At 37.1% G+C, this 12467-nt stretch overlaps 1 protein-coding gene across 1 annotated transcript; it reads right to left on the bottom strand.

Annotated features, from left to right (window-relative positions):
- Positions 1 to 717: 717 nt before the first annotated feature.
- On the bottom strand, positions 718 to 3275 carry LOC149537559 (metalloendoproteinase 2-MMP-like). The gene is made up of 2 exons (XM_089798961.1): positions 3065 to 3275; positions 718 to 2933 (listed from the first exon to the last, which is right to left on the bottom strand). Exon 2 carries the CDS (start codon positions 2011 to 2013, stop codon positions 925 to 927), a length of 1089 nt encoding a protein of 362 aa, XP_089655087.1. The 5' UTR covers positions 2014 to 2933; positions 3065 to 3275; the 3' UTR covers positions 718 to 924.
- Positions 3276 to 12467: the final 9192 nt, after the last annotated feature.

Below are 12467 nucleotides of genomic sequence, written 5' to 3'. Positions count from 1 at the left end.
ATTTTGTCCTTAGCACGAACAAATTCTTTTTGTTATTGCATAAAACACGACAATATAAATGGTTGTATCTGAAAATTTAAGGCGTTCATTTCGGAGAAAGGAAAGTAAGCGAAGAACACAGACTTGTCATTCAAAATGATTAGTAAATGGAGAAATAATTGAAACCAATTCTCGTCGATAACATTTCTTAAGCTAGAACAGACAAAGACAAATTTCCAAGCAATTTCCCCAGAAGAATGTGAGGCGGCTTGTATGTACTCAACCATGGTCAACGAAACACAGTCCAATTCACACATTACATAATGCTCAGGTCAATGAAAAAGAACAGTAACTCATTTCCCCAAAAAAATTCCGTCAGATTAATATTTCTTTATTGCTTGGTTTTCTGTAGCAAACCGTCTGGTCAAGTCTTTTCATTCATATTTGCAAAAGCCCTGTGTGAGTGGGATAAAGTAGTTTTCTTTATCTAGTTTTGTTGAATAAATATTTGTACATACACAACTAATACGGCACATTATAATTTTCTTTATGTCGTATAATACAGTTTAATTCAGCCTGTTTCTTACCAACTGACAACATCAAGCACTTTTTGTTTTGGATGATTGGCAAGTTAGGGTTTTTCATTGGCCCTTAACTAACTTTCATGGGAGAATGATTTTAGTGAGCACGGGATACTTAAATCATGACACAGTAGTACAGTACCATCCTGTACTATCCTTGGAAGAAGTGATGAAATCTTATTTATTCGAATGCAGAAAATAACAAATCTAGCTTGAAACAATCCCAGTAAAAACCAGCTCAAAGGATTTACACTTGAATCAATTGAAAAAGCATGTTGCTTGCGCGCCACACAAAAATAACACTGTACATGAGTGAATATTTCTGCAGGAATAAGAAAGCCGTCGCTTCCATGACCGGAGATCTTCAGAGAGCAAGAAAATACGAAATGAAAAGAATGAGCAAAGATGAGGAGCAGAGAAATCGGTACCGGGGGCGGCCAGACACGTGGCCGTTCTGTTCTCCTTGAATAGTCGAAATCAAAGGGGCGTTGTAGTTGGGGTTGGAGCCGTAAAGGCTCTGAACTCCTTCCACGTCATCAGAACGGAGCTGAACTTTTCTGGTTCGTGTGGGAATACTCGGGTACATGACGGCCTCCTTCACACTGGAATGGCCCAGCCCTAACAGATGCCCGATTTCGTGCGTCGCAACAGATTCCAAATCAATTGCCGTCATCGAACTGTCGTCGTCAAGATCGACGGTCCACGACTCCGCGGCGTCAAGATGGAAACGCCCGTCCTGAGGTGAGAAGGCGTGAGCTAGGGTTCCAAGAACGCCGTCAAATGGTTGCCCGTCGCCGTGAGATACACGGAGAAACCCGATTTTGATGTCAGCGGACGGGAAATTGTCCGTCTCCGTGAACGTGACGGGGATAACGGCGGCCCAACGCTGAAAAGACCTGGCGAAAACCGTCTGCAATTCCGTCAGGGTTATCTCCGGGACTTCGTGGTCAAGGTCGAAGGCGTATGTGAGGTTCCGTCTGTTGACGGACCACCGCGGATTGCCTGGAAAGTAGCTGAAATGTTTCGTGCCATGGATGAAATCCTTTGCTTTCTTGCTTCCGTTGCTTCTCCTCATGACGGATGTTCCGTTGATGACGTCCTCGCGGCCGCACCGAGGCGTCATCAGCTGCGACACCGTCTGTTGATCTAAGCTTCCCGTCACGTTCAGGCCGAAGTTTTTCTGGTACATTTTGACAGCCGATTCCATCATCTCGTCGAATTCTTCCGTCTCGTTTTCTCCGTCTGGAATCGACAAATAGCCGAATCTTTTGAAATAATGCTTCAGATTAGGCATTGCTTCGAAGGTGTCGCCTCTCTGCGCGCTTGTCAAATTCTTGAAACACTCCCATACAGATTTGTTGGAAATTTTTGGAGAAGTGAGCTCTTCAGTGTTTATTCCTTCGCATACAGTCGCACAAAAGATCGCCATGAAAAGCAGCTTCATGAACTCCATGTTCAAACTTAACTCTTTAAAGGCAAATATTCTGGCAAATATATTGATGTCTTACAATTCCGCTTCAGATGTATATAACAAACAAGAATTTACGAAAAAAGAATATCTTTTGACGTCTTTATAATTCTGCTTCAGATATATAAAAACAAGGAAGAATTGCAACTAATGCAAATCTTTTCATCTCTTATAATTCCGCTTCAGATATATAGAACAGAGAAGAATTCTTGCTGTATGACGGCCTTTCGACTCAAGAAAATATTTTCATATCCTAATAATTCGGCTTCAGATACATAGAAAGATAAGAAATCTTGCTCCAGAACGGACTTGCAACTAAAGCAAAAGAAAATCTTTTCATCTCTTATAATTCCGCTTCAGGTATAAAGAACATAGAAGAATTCTTTCAACAATATCGCTTCTCAACCAAAGCAAATATTTTCATGTCTTGTAATTCTGCTTCAGATGCATAGAACAGAGAAGGATTCTTTCTATAATCTGACTTTTCAACTGAAGCAAGTCTTTTCATGTCTTACAATTCCGCTTCAGAGTCGAAGACATAAAATAGAGAAGAGATCTTCCTCTAATATGGCCTTGCAACTAAATCAAATCTTTTCAGATCTTATATTCCCGCTTCAGGTGTACAAAACAGAGAAGAATTCTTGCTAAAGTTTTGCATTGCAACAAAGCCAAATCTTTTGACGTCTCATTATTCTTCTTCAGACATATAAAACAGAGAATAATTGCAGTTACACTAGTGTTACGGCCTTCCAGCTTCTTATTCCAGTTGCTCAGAAAATCTCAGCAAGGCACGCAAAGCGGAAGTTGGAATCGTTGAGAGTAGTTGTGCTAGAGTTCAAATTTCATAATTTTTAGCGTGTAGATCTCATGGCCGGGGCCGGCAGTGTTGCTTCTGATTGACCTGACTGTAAATGTAATTTTTTAAAAGCATTTGAATAAACAGATCGTTAGGGTTAGTCGATCTCGACAAAGAGAAGTAGTAGACCAAAAATCAATAGAAAAATCAATGACATGTCGCTCTTCTTTGTTACGTTACCGTTGGATTCACGCAAGCCCTGAAAAACAAATTTGGAGAACGGATTGAGAGAGGTAGATGACCTACATCCATTTCTCATGGAATAAACTGGTTCGTTAGAGATCTCATCTCTCTGAAGTTGACAACAAACGAAAAACCAAATAAAAAAGAAGAGCACGCCAAAAGCTTCTTTTATATCATTTGAAGATGATTCCGAATCTTTCATCAATGGCAGTTAAAAAAATTAAAAAGTAAAACTACCTAAATGGCAGAGTCGTTTAAATTAATAAAAATATATTTTATTTATTCATACATATAGATATATTATTGGCTATTTAGAGACGCTTTCTCGTTTGAATAATTGTGACAAGGACGAGAGTAGTTTTCATTTTCTCCTCCACGTAAGCCTTTATGTTCATTTATTGTTATTTTAAATTAATTTTAATCCTCACCGGATTATTGCTCGGTAATATGAAAGGGTATCATGGCACACTCTTGGTGAAAATATCCAATAATGGAGCAAGATCAGAATAATGGTTTAAAATAATGTAAGTCAAACCAGCATGTCAATATCTTAGAAATCTAAGTGTCTTGAAAAGATTCAAAATTTTAGAAAAGCCAAAATTAGCTTATTGTAATAATTATTTATAAATCTAATCCTTTTACTTTTTATTTTAAGAATTTGATCTAATAAAATTAATATTTTAATTTTATTTATTTTATATGTTATGAGTGCATATATTTTATTTTAAAATCTAATTGAAAGTTTTTGTTAAAGTGGTTCTACAACACTTTTAAGATCAAATGAAAGATCAAGATAACTTCACAAGAGAATGACAAGACAATTGCATTAAGATGTTTGAATGGTATTATTGATAATAGACATAATTAAAATGCATATAATAGATTTGCTTATATAGATAAGACGATAACAACAATGTTAAAGAGAAGATGAGTTGTAACCTATGGAAGGTGGAATCACATGTTTGTACCAAAGGTGGATCATCCTTCATTATACAACAAAGCATGTGCCACATGATGAGTATTATAATGTGATATGTGCACTAAAGGTTGGTCCCACATATAAAGTGGAAATCTGATAATAACTATCACCACCTAAAGTAGAATTCTCCTACACCATGTGTTTAATATAGTTGCAAACTCCTATGTATCTCATACGCAAACAATTGCGCAATGTATTATCCAAAGCATAATTAAGTAAAGTTCAATTATGAATATTTAATTATGACAAAAAATATATTAGGTACATTGCTATTTCCAAAATACCCTTGATCAATTTCATAAAATTGCCTACTTTTGACTATTTAGTGCATTGGATCTTGTGTTGTGATATAGAGCCTAATGACTCAGAGGTTTATTCAGTGTGGCTTTCACCCCATATTATTTTTATGGGGGTTTGGGGGCAACACCCCCAAGACAGGGTCAAGGGAAGCGCCCCTGTGGGGTCTTGGGGCAGCGTCCCAAGTGCGCTTCCTGTCGCAGTATAGGGTGGAGTCAAGGGGCAATGCACCTAAAATAAAAAATGCCCTTATATTGTAAAAGGCGTTGGCTACTATTTTTCTATTATTCTAGCCCTAATTTTGTAAACAACAAAAAACTTGTATAAAAAGGGCTTAGGGTTAGGTATTTTCATTATGTGTGATGCAAAATTGGTTCTTGCGGTGGTATTGAGCTGTAAGGTATTACAGATTCTAATCAAGTTGCAATCACTGGAAAATAATAATATTGGACTTGTTTTTTATGGACATAGCCCAAGGATTGGGTGAAACACGTTAAATCTTGGTGTCTCATGTTCTCTTATGTGCGATCTATTATTTTTTGATATTGGTTATATTTGCATGTAACTATCATTTATGTCTCATGTTAATCCTAACAAGTGGTATTAGAGCCATATGATCATCATTTTTTTAAGCCAGACCATCATCATTTTTTTTAGCGATTCTCTATAAGAAGGTCTCATGGTTGAGTGGGAGTGTCACAGTTGAGTGGGAGTGATGGTAGATGAGGGTAAGTTGAGGGTTGACAAGTTTAATGGGCAAAACTTTTAGTTATAGAAAATGCAAATGGAGGACTATCTTTATTAGAAGGATTTATGGAAGCCGTTGGAAGGAAAAACCAAGAATCATGGATCTATGACAGATGACAATTGGGATCTTTTAGATAGAAAGGCACTTGGAAGCATTTGATTATGCTTGGCACCATCAGTGACATTTGACATTACAAAAGAAAAGACGACAGAAGAGTTGATGCAAACTTTGGCGAAACTGTATGAAAAGCCCTCCGCTTCAAACAAGGTATTGCTCATGAAGTGTTTATTTAATATGAAGATGACAGAAGGTGGATCTGTTGCGAATCATTTAAATGAGTTTAATACTATTACTAGTCAGTTATCTTTTGTGGGTATCAATTTTGATGAAGAAATTAGGGCTCTCTTGATTTTGTGTTTTTTGCCTGAAATTTGAAATGGCTTGGTAATGGCTATGAGTAATTCTATTTCTAGAGCTAGTACCCTAAAATATAATGATGTGATTGATGTTATTTTGAGTGAGGAAACTTGTAGAAAAACCTTAGGTGGATCTACATTGGCAAGTGCTTTGAACACACAAAATAGAGGCAGAATGATAAAGAGAGGAAATAATTCTAGAAATTATGAAAAATCAAGAGGAAAGTCAAAGGGGAAGAGGTCTCAATCTAGAGGGCTGAGAGATTGCTGGTACTATGGGAATTTAGGGCATAAGAAGAAAGATTGTTGGATTTGAAAGAACAATGAAGGAGATAAACTAGAAGGGAACAAGGAGGAAAATATGGTAAGTAACAATTCTGAAGAGGATACTTTGCTTCTATCTTTACAAAGTGTTAATGATTCATGAGTTTTAGATTTTGGTGCTTCATTTCATGCTACAACTCATAAAGGTTATTTTATTGATAATGTCCAAGGGGATTTTGAGCTTGTTTATTTGGGGGATAATGAACCCTATCAGATTGTTGGAACAGGAAAAGTTAATATTAAGTTGCAGAATGGGAATCATTTGCTACTACATGAGGTAGTAAAGGTTGAGTAGGAATTTAATTTTAGCAGGGCAACTCGGTGATGAGGGTTGTCTCGTTATTTTTAATGATAAAAATTGGAAGATTTCAAAAGGTTCCCTTGTAGTAGAAAAAGGTGTGAAAGTAGGCACCTTATATCTTTGTACAGGTCATATTGTTCCTTCTACTTTGATTATTTCAGAGAAAAATGAATGTTCAGGAACAATTGCTGTAGTTGAGTATAGAGAACAAATAGTTGTTGTAGATTTTGATACAACATTGACTTGGGCACATGAGTAAGAAAGGTATGAATCTACTTCATTCAAAGAAAGTTTTTACCAAGTTTGAAATGTGCTAATATGGATTTCTATGAAAGTTGTGTGTATGGAAAGCAAAAAGAGTGAGTTTTGTGAAGACTAGGAAGGAAAATAAAAGTGAGAAATTAGAGCTTATGCATATTGATGTATGGGGACCAGCTTAGGTATCTTCCCTTGGTGGCTCTCATTATTATGTTACATTTATTGATGATACAATTAGAAAAGTATAGGTTTATTTCCATAGATAGAAATCTGATGTATTTCAAACTTTTAAGAAATGGAAATGCTTTGTTGAAAATGAGACTAGAAAGAAATTAAAATGTCTTAGATTTGATAATGATGGTGAGTATTGCAATCATGAATTTGAAGATTATTGATCCACTAATGGTATTCATAGATAAGAAACTATTCTAAGGACTCCATAGGAAAATGGAGTGGCTAAACGCATGCAAGAAGCATGAGGTTACATGTTGGGTTACTCTTACACATGTGAGCGAAGGCTATCAATACTATTGTATATTTGATTAATAAAGGTCCCTCTACTCCTTTGGGTTGTGGTATTCTAGAGGAAGCATGGACTGGTAAGAAGGTGAGTTATTTTTTTCTCAAAACCTTTAGTTATGAAACATTTTCTCATATAGATTTTGAAAATAGAACCAAGCTAGAAGCCAAGTCCAAGAAATGTGTATTTGTTGGATATGATATTAATGAATTTGATTATAGGCTTTGAGATTTTGAAATCATAAAATTGTAAGAAGCAAGGATGTCATATTCAATGAGAAAGTGTTGTACAAAGATATGTTGCAACAACATGAGAAGAAAGAAAATGATTATGTAGTGCTAGACGATACTCCAAAAGATGATGTTCTAGCAATTCCTCATGATGTGCAACAACTGTAACAACAAATACCATGCACCCCAATGAATGTTAGATGGGATAAGTAGACCTCTAGAAAGATTTTCTCTTTCCTTGTATTCTATTTTCCTTACTGATGCTGGTGAACCTGAATGTTATGATGAAGTTGTGCAGGTAGATACAAAGATTCAGTGGGAGTCTACAATGAAATAAGAAATTGAATATTTTTTAAAAAATAAGACATGAGATTTATGCAAGTTGTCTATAGGTAAAAAGGATTTACAGAATAAATGGGTTTATAGGTGAAAAGCAGAGGATGGTATTCAAATCTGATTGAAAAAATCATTGTTAAGAGAGATTGTTGAAAGAGTGAGATTGTTGAAGAAGACTATGCGTTTCAATCATTGTTTTGTCACTAATGTCAAACTTGTTGTTTGCTGGTAAGAAAAATGCTTATAAGATTCAAAGACTATCACTTAGTTGATTGATGAAGAGGATTTGATCAATAAGAGGTAACAATAGCACCTAGAGGAAAGGTTGAGTTATGATTATGTAATGAAGTACAAGAATTAGTTAAGACAATGATGACATGATGTATTGTTAATATACTTTAGGTTACAAATGGTGGCTATACTTAGAAAGTTTAGAAGAACAAGGTACACAAAGTTTGTCTGCCAAGCTTGACCAAGTGGATAGTAGGTGCCAAGAAAAGTTAGTGCAAGCCGAGCAGAAATTTAGTTGCAACTGAGTGAAAGCAAATTATAGTGGATGCCGACCAAGACAGTTGATGTCGAGTAAAGTTTAGTTGATGTCAAGCATCCATAAACTTTAGTTGACGTTGAGTGATTTTAAAGTTGATGTTGAGCAACATAGTATGTGCCAAGCACCAGAAGGTTGATAATGTCGAGCTGCTGTAGTATGTTAAAAATCAAAGATTCATTGACTTTAAGTCAACAAGTTTATTTTCTTGAAACTTGTAAACTAGGAGGAGGATAAGGTTGATAAGTTGGTGGCACAGATATTGATGTGAACCACTTTTAAGAAAATTCAAATGGATTCGAGGAGAAGTTTCTAGAAGAGATACAAGATAGGGGTAGATACATTGTATCCTACCTAATCCATCTAAAACCCTAAATTGGACAATGGAAAATGAGTGGAAAAATATCCTAATTTTCTACTTATAGGAATGTCTGGTCATGAAGCAAAAGTTTTCATGTGCGAGAACCTAAGGAGGAGAAGGAGTTAAGGGTTTTGCTTTATCAAGTAACCCAAGAGAAGAGCCTGCAATGGCATGTTAAGCAAGAAGGCCTAAGGAGATAAATGCTTGAAGGGTGAATAAGTTGTCAGAGCTACAAAGTATGAAGGCCAAGTAGAATTGAGGATTGAATAGAGATCTGAAATTTGCAAGAGAAGTTGTAAGTTGTATCAGATCAAAGCTATAAGAGTTGATGAAATCCAACTCCACAGTCACCAAGATCACCTACATGCAAATAACCTATTGAAGGGAAACCAAGAAGGAAGATGTGGAGCTTGGAAAAACCCTAAATGGACTTAAGAGAGAACATATTGCAAAACAAGAAAAATGTATTTGCAATAAAAATGTGTTGTGAGATATAATGAGAGAGCCCAAATATAAAAGCCTCATGGAAGCTTGTAGAACAAGCTGGAAGGAGGTAGAAGATAAGGTTGACAACTAAGAATCCACAAAAAGGTGGAACATGCTACAAGGGAACAAACTCCCATGTTGTCAACAACTCATCACTACAACTATTAACTACTGAATGTTAAATAAATGCATTAACCTAAGTAAGCTTAAGTAAATAGAATAAATAATAATTAATTATTTACTCTAAAACCCCCCCTTAAGTGCAACTTAGGGAAATGCCTTAAGCTCACAAACTAAGAGAAAATGCAAAATGGGTCCTAGCAACGAGGCCATGTACAATGCAAAGAAATGCAACCTCTGAAAATGGGGAAAGAGAGAAAACCATGTGGGAAAAACCCTCCCCCAAAAAGAGGTAAGCTAGTGAAGGACTGAAGAAGCCTCCAAATGGAGAAATGTCCCATAAAACAAGAACAAAGAGTGATCATGAAGAGTATGACTGAAGCATGAAGAAGCCGCAAATTCTCCCATCAGAAAGAAATTGCTGATCTGGAGAACCTCCATGGAAGAAGAAGGCACAAATCAAGCGTGTCTATATGGTAGATGATCCATCTCACTGAAATGCATAGGTAGGTAGCCACTACAATTGCCTCATATATAGGATCAACCACTGAATACATAGCTCACACTATTGAACCATTGAACTAAGGATGCATTAGAACAACAACATAATCTCCCCTTAATGCAGACAAGGTGAGATGACAAGCAACTAAGAAGGTGGGCCAAAATCCTTTGCAGAATGAACCAAGAACAACGAGAGAGGGGAGAGGTACAAACACCTATAAAGACATGGTCACACTGACTTTGCATAGGGCTAGTGTTATGTAAGGGACACTCACTTGACAAAGGAAGAGGGAACAAAAATGTTAACAACAATCCCCCATGGTGCTTTATAAAAATAGTGCAAGTAGAATTGTCTCAAAACAACATTCAAGAACCTGAAATGTAAGAGTGACACTTTATCTTAGTGTGTATACATAAAAGTGCTTACAAATGATGTCTATAATGATTAGAAAAGGAAAAAAGCTAATACAAAAGATAGCACAGCTCAAAAGAAAGGATCCCATGCCTTGAAAATGATCCTCAAACCTGAAATACCCAAGATATCCACCATAGAGAAAAAATGCCAAAAACATGATAGAAAGAGCATGGACCAAAATCTAAGGAAAAATACCACATTTCTAAAAAGATGACAAAACTAGCTTTCCAAAAATATAACATTTTCAAAAAATAGACACGGGACACAAAAGATATGCATGTCAGAGTCAAAAACACAACTTTAGGCTTTGACTACAAAAATTAGCAACTAAACTGCATTAGAACCTAAAAATACCCACACCAATTTCTCTATCTCGGAACTAGCTTTCTAACATTTCTTTCAAATTGAAAAAATACCTCTGTATGCTCAAGATATGGCCAAAAAATTGCAAGTAGGTCAAAATGACCCTAGAGAGGTGCAAGAGGCTAATGATGCAGTGCTAACATCAAAAAAAGACTAGAAAAAATTTGACGACCTAAGGGCCATCGTAGCAAAAAAAGGGCCACATGGCATGCCATGTGGCAGGTCCACGTGGCACATGCTGATGTGGTAGGGATGACGTGGCAGGGTCCACATGGAAAAGTACCATGCGGCACCTGTGCTACGTGGCACCCCTGGATTCGACCAAGTGGGAAACTAAACCATGTGGGTAGAAACTGGCAGGCTAATTGTTTAGAGGCGACGGGAACCAGTGGAGTGGAGGAGGAGTCGAGTGTAGGTGGTAGGAAGCAGGGGTGCCATCGACTGTGGAGGAAGGTGAGCGGCGACTCAAGGACAACTTGGCCGCGGTGATCTGGTAGTGGCATGATCAACCGTGGTGGCTGCTGGGCTATGCGCGGGCTACGTGGTGGTGGCCTCACAATGGTGTGCTAGTGGCCGCTCAATGACACCTGTTTATATATTAAATTTTTTTTTTTTAATCCAAATTCTGTACAGTCCATATGACAGCCTACTGGGGGGCTAAATTTTTTTCCCAGACGCCCTATAGCCAAAAATGAAAATTTTTATATGAATCCTGATTGTAAATGACCTTCCCGATCCAATGGAAATGTCTGTTTGGGCCCAAAGTGCTCCAAAAAAAGGCTCTTCCCATGGATTGAAGAAAAATGCACAAACAAACTAGATTTTGTGTCTTCGAATCGCAGTTTCAAAAATCTTTCAACGAAGTAGCAGCAGGGCAGCTTTGATACCATGTAAGAGTTGATGAAATCCAACTCCATAGTCGCCAAGATCACCTGCATGCAAATAACCTGTCGAAGGGAAACCAAGAAGTAAGAGGTGGAGCTTTGAAAAACCCTAAACAGACTTGAGAGAGAACATATTGCAAAACATGAAAAATGTATTTACAATAAAAATGTGTTGTGAGATACAATGAGAGAGCCCGAATATAAAAGCCTCATGGTGTAGACACCTAAATTTGATTACACTACTTTGGTAATCTAATTTAGCCATCTCTAAAGGTATCATTAATTAAATTCTTATTTAATTAATCCTTTGTCATCCCCTAGTTGATTAATTTAATTAATCATCTATAGTCCTAATTGATAAATCAAATAATCTATTATTTATCAATTAAATCCTTTTCTCCTATCTAATTCCAAAAATCCCCATTTATTAAATAAATCTATTTGATAAATGAAATCCTCAAATTCAAAAAAACCCTAACCTATCTCTAATCCTCCATTTAGCCTAATCCACCCCATCCACCCATACTAACCAAGCTTAGCCACTAACTCACCCACCCTCATTAATGCCATCCACTTGCACATCTCTAACATCCCTAATCTAATCCTAAACCCAAGCCTAATCCACCCCCTAATGTTGTCACATTCCTTAAACAAGTTTAAGACTTTCCTAATCCAAACCAAAGTCTCCCCTCAAAAAAAACCCAACCACTAAGTCATGAGTGCTCTTACAAAACATAAAGACTCTTACAAGCCCACTCATGACTCTTACACCCATCTTCCACACTCTTCCCTCTTCCACACTCATTCCTCTTACATCCCTCTTACATACTCAACCCCACTCATCATGCCCTTAACCAACCCTTAACCCTACCCTCTCACACTCATCCTCCTTATGACAAGTGTCACCTTCCCATTGGTGCTAAACAAGCACAATCCATGTGCTCCCCTTTGAGTGCATCTTAGCCCTCCTTAAGCCTTCATCCATCCTTGCATCTAAGCCCTTCATCCCTCTACCCCTTAGCCTATAAATTGAATCCCATCCCAAGCCATTTCATCAACAATCTTTGAGCTAAAGTTACCATGCTATTTTGAGAACCAAAGCCATCAACCATACCCTTATAATGCCAAATTGAGAGCTCACAAAGCTACCAATTTGCCATTATCCATCTCCATTGAAGCAACTTTTGAGCATCTTGAGCATACATCCACAACAAAAGGACACATCTACAGAATCAAGAAAGCATGGAGTGTTTTCTCTCGTGAGGTTTGCACTTCTTATTTTCTTTCTTAGTCTAAGCATATATGTGAATTTAG

The sequence above is a fragment of the Cupressus sempervirens genome, chromosome 9 (genome assembly GCF_028749045.1).
Source record: "Cupressus sempervirens isolate cs-2001-9-10 chromosome 9, ASM2874904v1, whole genome shotgun sequence".
NCBI lineage: Eukaryota > Viridiplantae > Streptophyta > Pinopsida > Cupressales > Cupressaceae > Cupressus > Cupressus sempervirens.
This window is presented reverse-complemented; position numbering and strand designations above follow the sequence as displayed.

Excerpts from the sequence above, each read along its gene's own strand:
- LOC149537559 (XM_089798961.1), bottom strand. The coding sequence starts at position 2,013 with ATGGAGTTCATGAAGCTGCTTTTCATGGCGATCTTTTGTGCGACTGTA.